Raw genomic sequence first — 20648 nt, forward strand, 5'->3', positions numbered from 1 at the left:
AAGCTGACCTCTTTAAGCAAAAACACATCTCAGCGCCATCAAAAACATTCACAGATTGCCACAGGAAACTGGGTTTAGAATGAGTTAGGACTCAGTGCTGATGACACCATAAGGTCAATCCATGCACATCCATGACACACTAAAAGTTAAAAACCATTTTTTTCTGTATGATAAAGCATACAGAAGAGATGATAAGCTTCTATTTCCTAATAAAGTAAGGACATTTTCATGTAAGCATCCACAAAATAGCCAAATACTTGTTGCAAAATTATTTTACATTCAACAATACAGGATGATTAAAATTCTTCCCTTTCATATGTTCCATATGTTTGAATTTATTAGAATATTCATTCTTAAAAAATTAAAACACATACTAATGTGCCAAGTCAAATTCACGTCACCATTTACATCTACATGCAAGTCAAATTTATCGACAGTCAGGAAGAGTCTTTCTTCTCCTGCAATTGTGTGGACTGAATGATAACTACAGAATCTCTTAACAGTAGGAGCCCAAAGTCCCCTGGGTGACATGTTTGATGAAACACAGCTCAGAGATCCCTAGGAAGGGAAATGTGGGGCTCCTGCCATGCTGCACAGCTTAAGCTCCCACATGCAGCATATGAAAGTCTTGGACATCATCTCCAAGAGGTGACTTTATAAAACAACATGTTAAAAATTATCATGTGTATTCAGATGAAACAACTTGCCTAAATCTCAGAGTGAGGTCCTCATTGCAGAAGAGCAGAGAAAGAAACCTGAAAACCCATGAGCCTTCCCTGGAGCTCCTTAGGTCTGACATTGCTGCCACAGAGGGAAAGAATGGAACCAAAGTATTGGGAGTGGGTATGGCAGAGGGGTCAGCAGAGACAGAAAGGAGAAACACCAAGTCAGAAGGGAGCTCAGCCTCTCCATGGGTCCAGGGAAGGCCACAGAGGGCCCAATTTATAACCATGCCATGGGCCAGAGACAGAACAGTACAGAATTCAGTGGGCTCACATGCCTACTGGATAATGGATATATCTGGGGATACCAATTTCTGTAGCTGGGCCGCTGCTCCCCCTCCAGTATTCTCATCACTAGTCTCTTTATTGTAATGAGGTATATACATGGCTGCAGTAAGTGGGAGCTTGAAAGAAGAGCTTGCTTTGCTCTCTAAACATTCAAGTAAACCTCAAAAAGCACAGTGAAGTCAAGCTTGCTCGGTGAACCCCACCCTTCTTTTGGCTCCTACTGTGGATGCTGAGGGTAAAGTTCACATCTCCACAGAACACAAGGTATCCACCATCTCATTTCTGACTTAAGTATATGGACTTTCAGAAGCAAAGGCTGTGTTCCAGTCCCTGCTAGAGAGGAGCCTAGATTCTGGTCACAGTTCACAATCAATGTATGATCTGAGCACACCCAGGTCCCAAATCCTCTGAGTTGTTATTTTCTTGTTTATCAAATAAAGCTATTTTGAGTCAGATTTCTCTGAAGTTTTCTTCTGGCTCTGAAATCCTATGATTAAAAATTTTTATATGGACAGCTATAATAACCCACATCATTCTCCTCAATACTTACCTGTTCCAAAACAGTTTCAGGAAGTGACCTGTGTACAATGCTGAGAAGCGGTGCATTATTCCAGGAAGTGGCCACTGGCCAACAGGGTTGGGTCCTCACATGCCAATGACGCACAGCCAGGATATGTGAGGGTCACACAGAAGCCTCCTGTCATCAGGGCTGACCAGTGCAGGCTGAGGTCCCCAAGGAATGGGGTCTCCTGCCTCCATCAATGCCACTTTGTGGAAACAACAGCCCCTCAGCAAGTGCTGCTCAAATCATCTAGCCTTAATGGGACCCCCCCCGTCTTCTTTGTGGTCTTTTGCCAAACACAATAGGATAAAAATAAATGATTTGGAGGTAGAGAGAGGAAGGCAGAATTCCTAATATGTTTATTTATTTAACCACACACACACATGTTCTGCCTGTCAGGCATGATTACAAACACTACAAATATCTAATGATTCTCTAAAAACTCCTAAGATACACTCGTATTGCCATTTTACAGATGAAGAAACCAAGACACAGAGAGGTTAAGTGACTTTCCGAAGGTCACAAACCTGTTTAAATGGGATGGAGACGGAGTGCAAATCAGACAGTGTGGCTTCTGTTCTAAAATGCTCAGTGCTTTCCTATAGATGAGCAGACCAGGGAAGGGGACTCTCAGTGAGAAAGCACAGATAGCTGCCTGCCTCAGTGGGCCGTTCTACACACACCTGCCTGGACAGGACTGTTCACTGAGAAACCTTGCCCCAAATCCTATAGGATTCAGATTTACTAAAAAGTTACCCTAGTAAATACTAAATGGGACTGTGGCTTTGGGGACCCAAAAACCTACTCTACCTTTCCACACCCACCCTCCACCAGTAGTTCTCAGGCATCTTCAATTCACCTTGAGAATAGGCTGAAAGTGCACAATACACGACCCCCTGCCCCGCAGATTCTGATCTGTGCTCTGGAGGGGGTTTGCTAATATATACATACTTTGATAAACTTCAACCTCCCATAGGCGACCTAACCCTCTAACCCTCTCCCCTGTGGCACAACTAAGGTCTTTCTCTTAATTTTCAAAGGTTGTTTCTATCTCCCAGTCTCCTTGCTCCCCAGTTCACAGAAGACAAATGCATGCATGATAAGGAATGCTGCAAATATATGCCAAATACCAGACTGGCTGTTCGATGAATATATAAATGCAATTGACATTCTTCCCTAGTCTGAAATCCTCTCTTTACTCTCAGGGTATATCACACTGTTCTCTTTTTATATAAACATGCCACTTTAAATGCTAATTCAGATGCAACTTTCAATTTTCTCTTCATTTTTGTTTTTGGGATTCTAACGTTCAAAATGATGCTGGACTTGTTTGGCTTTGGCAATAGATATTTTGTCTTGCTTCAGTATTTGTGGGGGTAGGGGGGTAGGTGGGTAGAGAATGCTAAGGAGAAATAAATTTATTTTAAAACTTTTCCAAATATAGCTTACATGTCCTTTATTTTGCTTGAATTAAATTCTTTTCCTCTTTTCCAGGAAATGTTGCCTTACCTTGCTGAAAAATCTCATAAATCTATTTCAAATCAGTTGTAAAACCAAGGTGATTCCCTCTCCTTGCATTCTAGAAATAACTTCATTTTACTCAAACTATTTTTTCCAAATAGCCAGATAAGGCATTATGTTCTGCAACATACCAGGCCTGAATTTGTCTTCTTTTCGAAAAGCACATAGACCTGTATATGCCAATTACATCAAGCCAAGCCAATTACATCATCCCAGCAATTCCTTCAATTACATAGAAGGTCACTTCCTATCATGGCTCAAAGTGAGGAATCCCAACCTTAGAACTAATCCAATGCAAGCAATTCAATATATCTACTGTAAGATAAAGTTGATCTCATATCTAGAAGATTCAGCTCTATCCAAAAATCTCCAGTGGCTATCAGGTTCCATCAGATTCCTCTGTGTGTCTCCATCAGGTTCCTAACCACACTGTGACCAGTCTCTCAGTGTCTCTGTATGCCTGTCTGTCTGTCTGTCTGTCTGTCTGTGTCTGCCTCTCTCTCATCCATCCATCCCATCCTTGGATACTCCTTCCTGCTCCTATCCAAAAAAAGCAAAATTAGAAAGAGGTAAAATAAGTTTACTATCCTTTTCATACATTTATTAATTTATTCATGTAGCAACATGGATCTCAGCACTTACTCAACTCTCTGGTAGCGTTGTCTCTGGGCAGTGCACCAGAAGCATCCCATTAATGAGCCATTCCCCCACTGTGCACAAAAGTATGGGTCTTTCAGTGAGTAACCAAACAGAAAACATCTTCAAGATCCAAATGAATGAGTATCTGGTACCCGGGTTTCTGGGACTATGGTAGGGTGATTGGGATGGATTAGCCCTTGTGTACAGGGAGGTGGGTTTCCTGGCAGGACTGTCATATGAGGACAGATATCTACAGCACTTATTCCACGACCAGCCCTACTGCTCCAACCACTTTCCCAACAATGAAAGGAGAGCGTGAATGGAGAAGAACCCTAAAAACACAACAGACTGGAATACTGCTATAAGATGCTGGTATTATTGCTAGACAAGAAATTAAAATATTTGATCCCCGGTACTCCCCCCCCCCACCCCCCCGCCAAAAGAAAGAAATTAAATTAAACCAAGACTCTTATTTTGCTTCTTGGGTAATTTCAATTCTCCTAACAATTCCTCAGCATGCAGAGACAGACTCTCCCAGAACTGCTGTGAACACAAGGACCTGCTTCTGCTTGTAGATCCTGCCACTGGATGGCCATTAAAGGCCTCTTTAAAGCATATGTGGCTAAGATTAAAACTAGACCCATACCTATCACCGTGCACTAAACTAAGATCGAAGTGGATTAAAGAGCTAAATATCAAGATAGAAACAGTAAACTTGCTGGAAGATAAGTTAGGTAGAACTCTCAATGACATTGGCATAGGAAAAGACTTTATGAACAAATCTTCAGTAGCACGGGAGCGAACACAAAGAATCAACAACTGGCAAGCGCAAGGACCCGAGTTCAATACCCGGTACCAAAAAAAAAAAAAAAGAATCAACAACTGGGATCTCATCTTATTAAAAAGCTTCTGCACTGCAAGAGAAACTACCAACAGAGCTAAGAGACAATCTACAATATGAGAAGAAATTTTTAGCAGCTGTACCTCAGACAAAGGGCTACTATCGAGAATATATAAGGAATTGAAAAAAATCAGACTCCTCAAATTCAAAGACCCAATTCAAAAAAGGGCATCCAAAATGAACAGACATTTCTCAGACAAAGAAGTAAAAGCAGCAAATAAATATATGAAAAAATGTTCAACATCACTGGTCATTCGAGAGATGCAGATGAAAACAACACTGAGATTCCACCTCACCCCAGAAAGAATGGCTGCTATCAAGAAATCAACCAATAACAAATGCTGGCGGGGGTGTGGAGAGAAAGGAACCCTTCTCCATTGTTGGTGGGAGTGCAGACTGGTGCAACCACTGTGGAAATTCGTATGGAGATACCTCAAAGAACTAGAACTAGAGGTCCAATTTGACCCAGCTATTCCCCTGCTGGGTATCTTCCCCAAAGAAGTAAAAGAATCATACCACAGCGATATATGTGCACCTATGTTTATAGTGGCACAGTTTGTAATAGCTAAAGTTTGGAAACAGCCCAAGTGCCCATCACCTGGAAACTGGATAAAGAAGATGTGGGTTTTTTAAAATATAAAATGGAGTACTACTCAGCCATAAAGAACAAGAAATTGGAGTCATTTATAGCTAAAAGGATGCATATTGAGGCCATCCTCTTAAGTGAAATAAATAGGACACACATGTGTAAATACCAATAGTATCTCTAGTGTGAGAAACTGAAAGTGTAAATAAAGATGAAAATGATTAAAACGAATAACTGATAATTTGAAATAGGAAAAGGTCCAAAGGGGTAGGGGTGGCGGGGGGGCGGGGGGGAGGGAAGAAGGGAAAGGAAAAATTATGAGAAAGAAAAAAAAAGGAAACAAAGTCTATATAAATAGGGAAGGTTGGAGGGGGTGAAGGGTGCACAGGTAATGGGAAAAATAAGAACTAAGATACATCATGTACAGGTACAAACACTCAATGATAAATGTAAACATACTGTATACCTAAAATGTACCAATTAATATATAAATTTTAAAAAAGCATATGTGGCTGAAGAACATAAAGCTAAGAAACTGCCCAAGTGTCAGTCATTGCCTCCACTAAAAGAAAGTGATAATTGCTGGTAATTTTATAGATCCCAGATCTATAATGGTCATTATTAAACAAGGTAGAGGAAAGGCCATTTTTAGTAGCAGGGAGAATCTATTGCTAAGAATAGATAGTACTATTTCCTTCTTCTCTGTATGGTGAAAGACCATTAAGAAGCAGGATGGGAGGAAGTGGGGGAGATGCCTCAGCCAATTTCCTGCTCTTCTCTCCAGGGTATTAAAACCATCAAGGCGGTCTGGGGAATTCCATGAAGAAAGCCTCCTCTGTCCTGGAGAGCTGTTTATTTGGGCAATTAACAAAACACAAAAGGGTCCTTTAAAAATAAGTGGTACCTGCCAGGGATACCTTGGTTTTGTTCCTAACCATCCATTAGCTCACATCTTGGGGTTTTTCACTTTTACCACTTTCTTTGCCTAAAAGCAAACTCATTCCAGAGAGCTTTCCACTTAAAAATGTCATTTCAGGATGTAAGTTCTAAATATGAGTGAAGCCTCGATAAGAGACCCACAAAACCAATGCACTTTTATACATATAACTGTTCAGATTAATTGTTCACAAAACCAAAATCTAAATCTAAATCATGTCAAGAGAGTCTATGTGTCTCATCCTGAACTGAAACCACAAGGGAGAGCCAGGTATGGCTGTGTGTTTCTAGGGAGTGACCACAGCAATCAGTAGAGAGAAGCAGCAGGGCACATCAGCTTTGCTGAAGGTTCCCTGGCTAGCAGGGGCTACAGCCTGTTCTTCCCTGCAAACAGCCACACTGGGTAAGTTACCTTGGGGGTCAATTACAGCATCTTGCTAATAGTCACGCAGAGTAGCAGCTTTAAAAGGGCTAAAAATCCAAAGCAGCAAATCTAGTTCTGAAGCTAAATATTACAATGTGCCATTATATATGCAATTATCTCATCTACCTCCTTCTCTACCCTCAGGTAGTATATAATGAGGCATTTTAAGACTACTAAAACTTATCATCACAATTTCTTTTCTGTGATGTTTCGACATTAACCAATAGGTGTCTGCCACAGCAGATCTTCCAATTATTGAAAAATTGCACTCATTTGGACTGGTCGTCTCAAGCAAGCAAAGAAACTCCTCTCAAAACAAAACACAGGTATAGTATATTCTCTTATATCATAAAAGATCTTATAATTTATATTTTTATATAATTTTCCCTGTACATATTTGGTTAAAAGAGTTTGGATTCTACTTTCATACAACCACTGAGGTTTCCAAGTAGAATATTTCAAGAATATCAAAGTGTGGACACTGTGTACTCATCACCACATTAAACTCCCTGCAGAGCCACCCAAATCCCATTTCTAACATTTCCTCCCCTAGTAAGCAACCTTTATTATAAACTTGCTTCCCACCCATGCTTTTATACTTTTATTGTAAATGTTTGTTTCCAGAAACAACACAATATATGCTTCCACATATGTTTTAATTTTATAATGTAAATGGTACCTTGCTTCTGGAATTTGAGCCTCATTTATACTTTTTATAATTATACCTGTTGAGATACACACTACTTCAGTCATTTTACCTACTGTGTAAGTACTTCTTTATTTTGCTGTATGATGATTTGGATAGATAGCTGGGGGGAGAGGAAGAGCATGGAGTAGATAACTTTAGTTCCAAGAAGAATCAGAAGGAGTCCAGGGATGTAGCTCAGTGGCACCGTGCCTGCCTGGCAAGCGCGAGGTCCTGAGTCCAATCCCTGGTTCAAAAAAAAAGAAGAATGAAAAGGAAAATGCTGGAAGAATTTGGGATAAAAAACGTTGGTAAATGGTTACTCTTTCAATGGAAGAAAACAGAAACTGAAATCTAGGCATAGAGAGTAGACTGGGTCTGGGGCCTAAAAGAAGACTAATGGCTGGAAAGCCCGGGGAAAACTGATACAAAGGTGTTTGGTTATCCAGTAACGTCTGGTCTGGAAAGCAGGTGCCTTGCCTTGTCTTGTCTACCGCCCCTTGCACTATACTAAAGGTCACAATCACTGCCTTTTCAACCTTTTAACATGTGTGGGAGACAAGGCAGTCTTCGTGTAATTTATTCCAAAATAATTGCAAATTGTCTTTTGGGGGATAAGGATTATATTTTCCTAGACAGATGCAGTTTGCTTTGTAATGCTTTTACTTTTAAGAGTATTTTCTGTGTTCTTTTATTTGTAAAAGCTTTAAATACAGTATACGATTATGGACATCAAAACTGTCTTTAAGCTTATTCAAAACAATATTCAAAAATTGTAAACAAAACTGACAATCCCAGAGTGTCCAAATGATGAAAATACAATTTAAAAATATTATCCTTCAAGACACACACATTAGAAACAGCAGCTACACCAAAATAAGGCACAATCTTCCAAAAATACAGCCCCCCCCTACAGGTCCACACACTCCTGTTAAAGTCCAGCCATGTCATTTGAACCAAAGACGACCAGGGCACTGTGTGCAGGCGTTAACCTGGGAGAAAAAGATTCAGCAAAACAGCAGGATCCATGGGTCGAGGATTTAGCTTAGTGGTGCTGCCGCCTGCCTCACAAGCACAAGGTCCCGAGTTCGATCCCCGGTACCCGGGCGGCGGGGGACCCAGCAGGGCCCAATCACCAGTCTTTCTGGGAGAAGGCATAAAACAATTTGAATGCACTGATATAGATGGCATCTATGCTGTAAAGAAGCTGAGAAAATGTTATCAGGTTTAATGAGTTACTATGATGGTGGCTCACAGCAACACCTACTAAAGATGTATTTGTACTTATCCTCATCAGATTTGTATTAAAATCACTCTAGCATTTATTTTGAAGTTATTTCTTTTTCTCAACATCATAAACAAACCTCTCATGAGGAAAGTAGTAACTGGCCCTCTGTGGGGTGCTCACTAAAAATGCTGAGTGGTACTGGTTCCAGAGCAGCTATATCAGGCATCATTAATTCTTTCAAGGATATTTGTATGTAATAGAAAATACAAAGTAGCATCTTTATTTTGGGGTTGTTTCACATGGAAATAGTAATTTCCAAAAAATGCATGGAGAAAGATAGCTTTATGTTGGCATATATAGTAGGTTTTGTTCTATAAACCGAACAACCAATCAATTTTTATTAGGCAGGAGATTTTAAATGACTCATAAATTTTTTTGTGCTACTATACATTCAAAGCATGGGCTCCAAACAACTTATTATTCCTTTTCATTAAAGATTACATTCTCTCATTAGAGGAATTTAAATATTTTCTGTATCATAGATTTTTCTCATCAACTGAGAGTTATTAGCTAACATTAACAGAATTGAGAACTACAAAACAGAAATGTCTCTTAAGTTGACATAAGGAATTTAATGTGCAAATAAGCATGATCTTTATAATAATTACTGAAAATATTCCAATAAACCTACACTAAAACCAAAGTCTGACTGAAGTTCTAAAGTTTTCAAATAAAGCATAGAAGAAAAATATAGGCTGTTTAAACTGTAAGCATAAATAAAAACAGAATTTTTTTCCTAAAAGATATCTCATGTAACTTTATTTCTATTTTCTCATTTCTGATTTCTCATTATCATGAGAAATATCCAAAGTTTAACCTCTTCCAAGGGGAGGGAAGGTGAGTTTTAATTGTGATGTAGAAAAACAATGTGTTTAACTCTAAGGGCATTTCTCATTGCAAACTATCAGACCATTCACCTCTAGAACACAGAAGTGGTTGCTGGGAGCTACTGACAATTTATCTAGGCACATTTTCCAAGAATAATGATCCAGTGTCCACCTGGCAGCCTAAATTATTTTTTTAAAGAAACAATATAGTAATAAAATAGTCATGGTTGATGAAGTTTAGATACGCAGGCCACAATTTTCTAAAATTAGGATGTATCAAAAGTCATATATTTTTCTAATTGTCCACAATGAGACTTGAAAAATCTTATCTTAAATAGTATAGTAATTTTTAAAAAAAGGAATGGCCTTATGCACAATTGTCTTTAATATAAACTAGACATCAAATCAAAATACTTCTAGAGCAGCCCTGACATAGTACTATTTGAAAACAAATATACTTTAAATGCAGTGGAATATTAAGGGCATTTAATTTTATTCTGCAAATTTTTCATGGAAAAACCCTATAATTTATCCAAATATATTATTGGCCTTAAAAATAAAAGGCTTAAACACACTATAAAGAAATCAAGTCAAGGGCTACGGATTTAGCTCAGTGGTTCCACTGCCTGCCTCGCAAGCGCAAGGACCCGAGTTTGATCCCTAGACCAAAAAAAAAAAGAAAAGAAATCAAGTTAAGGTTCATAAATCTGTTAATACAAGAACATTACGTGAATCAGTTCAATAAGCTCTAGATCTAATAGTACAAAGTTTAGCGGGCTCAAAGTCTTTACCAATTCAAATGCAAAAGTACATAATTGACTCTGTACAAAATCCATATTACAAAGAACAATTCATGAATTTCCAGAACACATGAGCAATAATTCCTGATTCAGATCAATTTATACTATCTGCAGACCAAATAATGTTTTTGCTTGGTTGTATAATGGAATTTTTAAAATTAAGGTCTTCCCATGAATAAATATGCATGTTTATTTACAATGTTCCATAAAGAATTAACCTTAGAAATTATAGCAAAATCATTACTATGTGACTTTTATAAATCAGTGGGGTTTTTTTTGTTTTCTTAATTCAGTTAACATTAATCTTCCAATTGCCATTGAAGCCTAACAAGCCAGAGTATAATCACATTACCAACTGCAAAAAAAGGAGAAAAGGAATAAAATAATACTACTTACAGACTTCCTCTTCGGGGGAGACTCAGTTCCTTCTGCAAGAGAGAGAAAAAAAAACACATATAGGAAATGCTGCATTAACCTTTGACTACAGGATACCAAGTGAATAACAAAGTATACCACCCTTCACTATGTTTGATTTGGTGTTTCCTATACTAAAAAGACTTTCATGCCATAATTTTATACTGGATCCTTCCTTACACTGTTCTCTTTGAACACTGTGTTTAAAGTACAAACACGGTTTATCTGAATTCTAGAGCACCAAAAAATAGCAATCCTTCCAAAGCAAGTACAGTAACATACTGAGTTCCACAGCCCTATAATTGAGCATAAGGAAAATCTGAAGAACTAAAGGACTTTCTAAACAGGAAACAGATATAAGTAGTAGGAGAAATTTTGCAAGATTATAATTAAGTGAAATGGAAAAAGGCAATTAAATCAGGCGTCTTACCCTCAAAACAGGAAATTCATGCAAAGCGTTATCCATACCAAATATTATGCTTTATTATTTTTAAAAAGATGATGCAGAAGGTTTCCTTCTGGTATTGTTTCTTAAAACAAATGTGATTTACTACTTACAATATTTAAATGCAGGTTAATGAATTTCTAAAAGGGAACCAGAGAGCCACAACAATTACCAGAGTGCTTTACAGTTTTAAAAGGATAAACTCATTCTTATCTCAAATTAAGATCATTATCTGATCACAGAGAAGCTATGGCAGAGAGGAGCAGACAGTAAGAAATAAACCAAGCAAACAAGCCAACCAAACAAAAACAGATTAAAAAATACCTCCACTCACTAATGAAGTAAGTGTTCAGAAGCCTGGATACTCAAGAATGATTACTTGATGATAATAATTAAAAAATAGGAAGCAATGAATCACCTGGTCACTTAAATGTCAAAATAAAGTACAGTATAAATTCAGAAGATTCAACTTAATTTTGTTCTTCATTCCTAGAATTCTCATTTATTTTTTGTTTTTCAAGAGTTCGAAGATTCTCTTTTGAAAGGTGTTTCCCCTTCATCTTCTAATTAACCTTTCCTGTCTCCTATTGATATTAGTTCCTGAAATGTCTGTGGTGACAGCAGCTTCAGATATCACTTCCAAGCAGTGTGATTCGCTGTAGCACAGCTACAGAAAATGGCCTCTAGAGGACCTGACCAGAGAATAGGAAAGCTCTGTGACATGGGCTTTAAACACAGGATGCCCCCCGCCCCCATTGCTGGCAGGCAAGTTTCCATACAGTTATAATAATCCAATCGCTATTTCATAGCAAGAAGAACAATCAATGACTCTGGGAATAGAGTGTCCTCTTTCCCCCAATAGCTAATATTTTGTTTCAAGACTTCTAAGGTTGCATGGTGAATGCTTTATTTCTTTGTTGTTGTCTGGTTTTGCTTTTTTCCTGAAGCCTTGATTATCCACAATAAATTATAGTGTTTGCTGTACTTGGTTCCCTGGTTCTGAAATATAAATATACCTTCATTTGCTAAAGGTCCTAATGGCAAGAAAGTGGTCTTTAACCAAGACTGCTTTCCTTAGGAGCTGAAATGCAGGTACAAAAATTAGTTTTGCATTCAGGTTTTTTTAAAAAAAGGATAGAGGTAGGGGTTGGAGAATGAGGAGGGGCACAGAGGTGGAGAGAGGGAGAAGGAGAGAGGAAGAGGAAGAGGGGGAGAGAGAGGGAGAGGGAGAGGGGGAAAGGGGGGGGGGAGAGAATGAACGAATGAATGAATGAGGGCACTCCCTAGACCAGATTGTTTCTTTAGACCTAGAGCCTAAACAGGTAATACTGCTCTGTCCAATAAGCTGATCTGATGACAGCATAAAAGATACCTGAAGTATTATCTTTAATAACAAAAAAGTGATAAACCAAGTGTTATTGCAACTATATATGCAAACAGATCAGTAGGAATATTTAAGAGGGAAAGAGCCAAATGAACGACCCAAATACTGTAGTTCGGTCACTCATACTCCTCCCCATGATCTTATCATAAACTGTTGGCTTTGCTCTGAGAAAAAAACTGCTGAAATAGCAAGATAAGGGATAAAAACCAACTGTGCTTTTAATCATAAGTATTTCCAGTAGGTCTAGAATTATAAGTTCTAAACAAGGAGAAAGGTTACAGTGGGTAACCCGGCCCTATTGCTCCACATGGCAGCAGCTGAGATTTCAACTGACCTGAAGCCACTGTGCTAACCAAGCTGAAGGAGCTAATCCACCTGACGGCTTGAATGTCAGGCTTGGAGCTGGAAACTCAATTTGGTAGCAAATTGGAATCAGATGTGATGGTAATAAAGTGAGAGAAACGAATGTGCTGTGGCCAAGACCTTGTGAACAGTAGCTGCACAAGACTGCAAATACCAGGAGGGCTAAGCATTGCAGACAGAGCAGGGAGCAGCTACTGCCCTAATGTATGGAGACCACAGGCTGATAAATCTGCACTGGTCAGACACAAATGAACAGCATCAGGCATTTTACCTCCAAAGCCCCTGCAATACTCTGTATATGTCCCCATTTTTTTTCTTAATGTCAGGATAAGGTCACTAACACATACTAGATATTTAGATAATGTGTGTGCTACTGGTTCCTGTCATAAGCCAAAGCTTGCACTTGGTATTTATGCAACATATTAAAAATTTAGTGTCAGGTAAGAACTGGAGGTGGGAAAATGAGAAACAAAAAAGAAGCAAGAAGCATCCATTTGAACTAAACAATATACAGTTTATTAAGTGCCATCAGGTTAAAATAAATTCTTAACATATTAAAATAATTTTTAAAAAATCATATTTTCATTGACAGTGATTACTCAGTGATATTTAATATCTTTTGAAGTTGCTCTTAATCATAATTTGCTTGATATTATATCTTTTGTCCCCTTTCTGAAACTGTTAGCAGGTACTTACATTACAAATATGAGTGAAATAAAATTAATCTGCTTTAGAACTTGGCCATTTTCTTGAGAACCCTTGATAAGACTGAAAAAAGTGGGATATGTACCTGTAACTCCACCACTTGGGAAACTGAAGCAGGAGGGTCCCTTGAGCCCTGAAGGTAACGGCCACCCTAGGCAACAGTCAGGCCTTGTCTCAAAAAATGCCAAAGTGTTCCCTAATGCAGGAAGGGAATTCATGGCAAGTCCACAATAACAAGGACCAATTGTGTCCCTTTCCCCAGCCATCCTTGACCTCAACAGGAGAAAATAACTTGTTTCATTCTTGAGGACAACAGAGAAAACTGCAATGCTTTTTACAACACTACCCTGAAATGCTGACATCAGGTACCCTCTGATATAAGATGAGAAAGACACGTCACCCTGTGGCATTCTCCCTAAAAAGAACCATAACTGTAATCATGAAAAAGCATTAGACAAACTTAAATGGAGGCACACTCTACAAAAATATCCAACCAGGACCCCTAAAACTGCCACAGCTGTGAAAAATAAGGCCAAACTGAGAAACCGTTACAGATCAAACGACACTAAGGAGATATGACAACTAAATGCAATGTAGGATTTTGGATTGGATTCTGGATCAGAGAGAGGACCTTAGTGGAATCCTGGTGATTAAAAGCCTGTAGTTTATTTTATTATTATTATTTTTTAATTCTTTTATTGGTACATTTTAGGTATACAATACATTTATATTTCTCATTGGGAATTGTACCTTTACATGATGCATCTTGGTTCTTATTTTTTCCCCATTCCCAGCCCTCCCTTCACCCCCTCCACCCTTCACTATTTACAAAGACTTTGTTTCCATTTTTTCCATTTCTCATAATTTTTCCTTTCCCTTCTTTCCTTTCCCCTACCCCTCCCACTTCCCCTACCTCTTTGGATGTTTTCTTCCTATTTTGCATTACTAATTATTCATTCTAATCATTGGTACATTTTAGGTATACAATATAATGACATTCATCATTGGAAATTTGCACCTTTACATAATCTCTCTTGGTTCTTATTTTTCCCCCTTCCCCTGCCATCCCTTCAACCCCTCCATCCCTCCGTATTTACAAAGACTTTGTTTCCATTTTTCCATTTTCTCATTTTAATTCCTTTCCCTTCTTTCCTTTCCCCTACCCTCCTACTTCCCCTTCCCCTTGGCCCCTTTTCTTCCTATTTCACATTACCTATTATACATTTTAGTCCTTATTTACACTTTCAGTTTCTCACACTAGAGAAACTATTCGGTATTTATACATGTATGTCCTATTTATTTCCCTTAAGAGTATCGCCTCAATGTGCATCCATTTAGCTACAAATGTCTCTAATTTCTCATTTTTTATGAAAAGGCTGTAGTTTAGCCGCGAGTAATGTGTCAATGTTAATTTCACAATTTTAACAAATATATTGAGGCTGTATGTTAAGGGAACCTGGGAGAAGGAAATATAGGACTTCTCTGAACTATCGTGCAATGTGTCTGTAAATCTAAAGTTATTTCATAATTATTTTTTAAATGTACCATAAAAGAGAAGGAAGGAAAAAAGACTAAGGGGTGGGGAGAACACGGAAAATGGATGACATAAATAAATATTTAGATATCTAGATCTCATAAGCTTATTTTAAGGCAATATTTAATACCTGTTTGTAGGAAGCTATAGAAATAGAGTAGGGAAGAGAAAGCCGGGCTAGCAACAGCGGGGAAGATGCTGGGAAGTCATCAGGTCAGAGAGATGATTTTATAAAGTTTACAAAGGAAATGGAGATAGAACATGGAAGAAGAAGCATAGAGAAGACAAACATGTTTTGACCCATGTAAGGAATGTAGGAAGAAAAGATTTGTTGGGACACAGAACATTCAAGAAGCCTGCTTATATAAGTACCATGCACTAATCGACTGTGTCATGGGGAAGTAAAAAGAATTAAGAATACTTATGTGCATTACCAACTCCTCACGATGAATGTAAGCATTACGTACAACAAACATGTACTAACAAACATAAAAAATAAAAGTTAACTTAAAATGCTAGAAGAAGTACTATATCCACAGGTGTCAAAATATACAAAAGATGGCATGGTGAACAATCTGCTTTCAACCTTTATCCCACAGTCACATAGCTCTGATATAGCGTAGCCTTCCAGAGCTATTCTGTACATAAACACCAAATACATACATACATACATACACACACACACACACACACACACACACACAATCACATCACAAAAAGAAGATGTCCAGTTATATAGCAATGTCAAGTAGAAGAATCCAAACAGGCAATCAGACCTATGTGCCTGGGTTCAGGAAAGAGGTAGCAGTTGGAAAGAGATTCTGGGGTCCCCATCATATAAGACGGTGTGGGAGCCAGGCTCCAGATGAGAAGGAGAGAACACATGGAGCAAGGGGAGGAGATGGCTGTAGATACAGTGCCTGGACACTGCACCCCTGGAGAAGTGGGAAGACTGTGCTGCACATGACTAGAGGATGGACTAAACTAGCAGCATGTGAGGTTCTTGAAAACGATGGAAAGAAGGCTGATGAGGAAAAAAACCTATCTTAAGGGCAGGTAACAGCACTCTAAGGCAACAGGAGGGCTGAGCAGCTGGTGTCAGAAACTGGGCGAGAACTAGGAAATTAAAGCCAGAGATTAAGGTCACACCGGGGAACAGCTCTGTTAGGACTCCTCTGCTCAGGGGAGTTCACTATTCAGGAAGCGCCTCTCACTGTCCCCACACTTTCCCAGATAGCCCCTCGCCGGTGCCTGTGAGTATAGGCATAATTAGCCCAGGTACTTGCCCAACTGCCTTGTGGGCATCTGAAAGGAATAAGGGCTCCTCTCACTAGTACAATGGGCAGTAGGATCACATCCACCAAGCTTCACATTTTGGGAGTTCCTCCACAGAGAGGAAGAAATTTCAAAGCTGGGCAACTTGCCTTTCCTCCTCACCCAACCCTAATACCCTGAACAAATAGAATGGCAATGTCTAGCAGACAATCTTTCCCCATCACTTTCTAGAAACCTGTAGATTTATAGCTCATATGCTTGGGCTAGAGATGTAGCTCAGGGTTAGAGCTCTTGCCTAGCATGCATGAAGCCCTGGGTTTCATCCTCCGTGAGACAAATCAATCAAATAAAGTTCCTGTGCTCCCTCACTGTCATCCTTCCTTAATGTCTTCTTCTTATTATTGAGGGTTACTACAAGTGCTCTGCATTGACAAACTATTAATTCTGGGAGAGAGTTCAAAGAACCAAGATGTACAAGATAATATATCAGGCACTGTTAGGGACCTATAGGGGAACAACAACAAACAAACAAACTAAAACACATTTAAAAGCTAGTTGGGGAAACACACACACATACATAAAAAAAAAAGCTATCACCAGGTGCAAAATTATGCAGCATAACCTGCATGTGTAAATGCTAACAGGGGAGAGAAAACAACAGGAAATGAAACAATACAGCTCAAGCAGTGGGTCTGAACACTCTAATTTGGCTGAAACGGTGATTTTGAAACCTGGAAACATGTTAATGTCACCCAGGGAGCTTTTAAATGTGCCAATGCCTGTGTACCAACCCTAGGGTTCTGGAGAGAGTTGTTTGCATAAGTTCTTTATTAAAGGATAGTAATTGGAGGTGCCCTTAAGGACTATTCGTTTGCATAAGCCTTTTTCTTTTGGCTGTTTTTCTTTAGGGAATATCAGTTTGCTAGGCTGTCATAATGGTAGTGAAGCTTGAATTTTTAGTCACTGCCTTTGCAAGTGGGATGTGTTGTGGAGAGAGGAAAGGTACTCCCATGGTCACTGGGGCAAAATTCTGACACAGAACTCTTCTGATCTGACAGTGCAGAAGTAGCTCGTCTAGGGCTTGATCCTTTAAGAAAGGCTGGGGCCCCGGTTTGCCTCCATTTCTGAGTCATTTATGAAGGCAGAAGTAGCTCACAGAAAAGTTTACATCACAGAACAGGCTCATACACGAAACCTTAGTCCCGAAGCACTGCAGAAGGCAAAATGGCCTTTCAAACAACCCTCAAAAATTCCACTAAGCTGCCCATAAAGTAGAGAGAGTAAAGCTGAAAATCAGGAGGTAGATTACTATACAAATGATTGAACACTCAAACTATTCAATCTGTACTGTGCTGGTAAAGTCCTAGTTGAAACTCTGAGGAAAGTAAACAGTCCAAGAAGATCTTCTCCTTTTTTCAGGCTCTGTTTCTCTGTCTGTGATCATAATGTGCTTTAATGTATGTATATGTGCTAGCAAAATTAAATAAACCTTAAAAGGGTCACATAAAATGCTTGCTGGATTTTTATGTAAATTTTATTTAACCACATACCCCTTTCCTTTGAAAAATAGAGAGAAAGGGGGTAGCTACTTTCTTCCCTTCTTTCCAAGTTGCTTTGAACTCAGATAAACAGCTATTATCCTCAAGACTTTGGCATTGGTTTCAAAAGCCCTTTCCATAGAAAAAGTTTCTGAGTCACAACATTCACGTTCATTTTGGTCTCGTAAGAGCTTATTATAAAGTGAGTCAATGAGATTTATAACAAAATCAACTGGCTGACTGGGAAGGACACTCAAGTCTTTCCAGGAAAAGTCCAGAGGAGATTAGCACAAAGCCAAAGGAGGATGGAATAAAAATTTGTCCCTCTATCATCCACTCCCACTTTTTCCCTCTACACTCCTCTTTGAAAATATCAGAGAATGGTGTATTAATACATTTTTCATTGCTATAACAAAACACTTCAGGCTAAGAAACTTCAAAGAGGTTTATTTAGCTCACAGCTTTGGAGGCTGAAAGGCCAAGTCAGCCAGTCTCATTTGTTCAGCCTCTGGTAAGGGCTTCATGGCAGATGGCACCACAATGGTGAGAGAATGTGTGCGGGGATCACATGGTAAAGTCAGATACCAGAGTGTTCAGGGTCCAGGCCAGCTCTTTTCATCATAACCAACTCCTGCAGGCACTGGGGTCCTGTAAAAACTACACTCACCCTTTCCAAGGGTGACACCGCCAATGACCCAATCACCTCCCACTAGGTCCCACCTCCCAAAGATTCTACAACCTCTCAACACTGTACACCAAGGACCAAGTTTCCAACACAGGAACTTTGGGGGACACAATAAACAACCAGATCCAAGCCACAAGTAAACATATCCAAGCAGTGTAAATGGGACAGAGTGGTGATACGAGGACTAAAGGAAAGCAGAGTGAAGACAGCCTGACGATGATGATAATGATGATGATGATGATGATGATGATGACAACGATGACGAGAGAGGGCAGCTTTTTCCTGAAGAGGAAGAAAAGCAGAGGTGAAAACAGGTATCTTTTGAAGAACAGCAAAGTAAAACTGAAGCAGTTCACTTAGAGTTCTGGAATTTCAGAAACACAAGACAAAAACCTTCTGCCAAGGGTGAAGGCAAGGTCATATTTGGGGATTAAAGCAAGCAAAATGGGTTTCCTTTATTCAATCACACACTTTTTAGTAAAGGTCGGCATGGCAGGTGCTATGCCAGGCACTGGGTATAAAGGACTTTACTCACTGTAAAATACAGCGTGAAAAGGCCTGGAATAGAGGTCTTTTCAAAGTATGCAATAACACAGAGGCAGAGACACTCCATTTTCTTTGAGTCAGGTCAGGGATGCTTCTTGCCCAACAACATTTCCTGTTATTCATGATGACAGGGCTGATGGAATCAACACTGTCCTCAGGCTCAAGACAAGTGGAGGAAGGTAAGCTACTGACAAAGTTCATTTTCTAGGCCAATGGGATTGGTTCAAAAATATCGTGTGAACCAATCTCGGCAAACCATATGCAAAATGATGTTTGCTCAGGGCTCTTGGAAAAGAACCTTCCTGTCCCATGTCCAAAAGAGATAACAGCAATGAAGGAGTGTTAATCCCAGGAAGCTCAAAGTAGCCACAAGGACAGCCATCAAAGGCGGCAAAGAAGGACAGAAAGAAATAAGGTTTTGGGTGATTCCTTTGAAACAACTGCTTTCATCCTGCATATATCTAGATGTCTGGGGTACGTGAGCCAATCAAATCTCTTTATTGTTTAAACCAGTTTAACTTGTGTTTTCTGTTCCTTGTGAGTCAAAAATCCCTAAGTGACACAATGCTTGCACCTGCTTTTTCTTCTGCAATGCCTGGGAGTTGGCCAGAGAGCCTCAGGAGAGGGTGGGTAAAGGGATTCTGCAGAGGAGGAAAAGGATCAGGTGGGGTGCAGGCAGCCAGCACACGGCTCCAAAGGAACTCAGTATGCCCAGTTCAGAGAATAGAAAGAAAACAACTGACAGGAAAAGGGAGGGGGGCAGGGCCAGGTCTTGGAGAGTTTTTGGAAGGGTTCATTTTTACCTTACAGGCAATGCCAAGCCCATGAAACCTTTAAATAGGAGCAAAAGATGACTGAAGGATCTCTCAGGTATTAAGACTGTCAAATGACTCCCAAAAGGACACATGTACAAGGAGTGTCAGGATGCCAAATAATCAACTAACCCCAAGAAAATGAGCAAATCCCATCATCCAGGAAGCATGGCATAGCCAGGACCATGCATCAGGCAGTGTGAAGGGGGAGGAGAGGCAGGTTCAAGAGAGAAGTGCATGTACAGGATCCATGGGAGTTGGAAAGATATGCTAACTTCTGGAAAGACTAAAAAGCCATAGCGGAAGTAAGGACAGGGTGCCACCCAGAGATGAGGAAAAGGGGCTTCTGGATACCAAAAGCACTGAGGGCCTTCAGAAGTTAAGTGGATGAGGAAATGACAGAACCCTTATGTTAGACCAGAGGGTCCCCAAATGAGCAGGAACATGAGATAAAGTTGCAAAGTAAGATAAGAGCACAGGCCAGCCTCCCAGGTCTTGCTTGAACAAAGAGGTAACCATCAAACATGACGAACCCCTTTTCCACTTTAAAATTTTTACACAAATATTAGGAATTTATTTCCATTATGCTCCACTGTCTGCATCAGGTTAATAATAATATCTAACATTTACTACATGATGACATGTATGTATTGTTATTGATAATAATGAATGTGTGTTATTCCCATTTTACAGATGAGAGATAAGGTAGGCACCAGACAGGTCAAGTAATTTTCATACGTCACAGAGATGATAAATGGCTTAGCTTGT

At 39.5% G+C, this 20648-nt stretch overlaps 1 protein-coding gene across 22 annotated transcripts in view; it reads right to left on the minus strand.

Annotated features, from left to right (window-relative positions):
* Mast4 (microtubule associated serine/threonine kinase family member 4) overlaps positions 1 to 20648 on the minus strand; it is a 594077-nt gene that overhangs the window by 276285 nt on the left and 297144 nt on the right. For all 22 annotated transcript variants that reach the window (XM_087189591.1, XM_087189613.1, XM_087189592.1 and 19 more), the window contains one exon: positions 10576 to 10607. In XM_087189591.1, the coding sequence (XP_087045717.1) occupies positions 10576 to 10607 (32 nt within the window). The remainder of the gene's footprint in view (positions 1 to 10575; positions 10608 to 20648) is intronic.

Source organism: Heterocephalus glaber, unplaced genomic scaffold (genome assembly GCF_053883595.1).
Source record: "Heterocephalus glaber isolate CG9 unplaced genomic scaffold, H.glaber_assembly_v1.0 deba00001543, whole genome shotgun sequence".
Classification (NCBI taxonomy): domain Eukaryota; kingdom Metazoa; phylum Chordata; class Mammalia; order Rodentia; family Bathyergidae; genus Heterocephalus; species Heterocephalus glaber.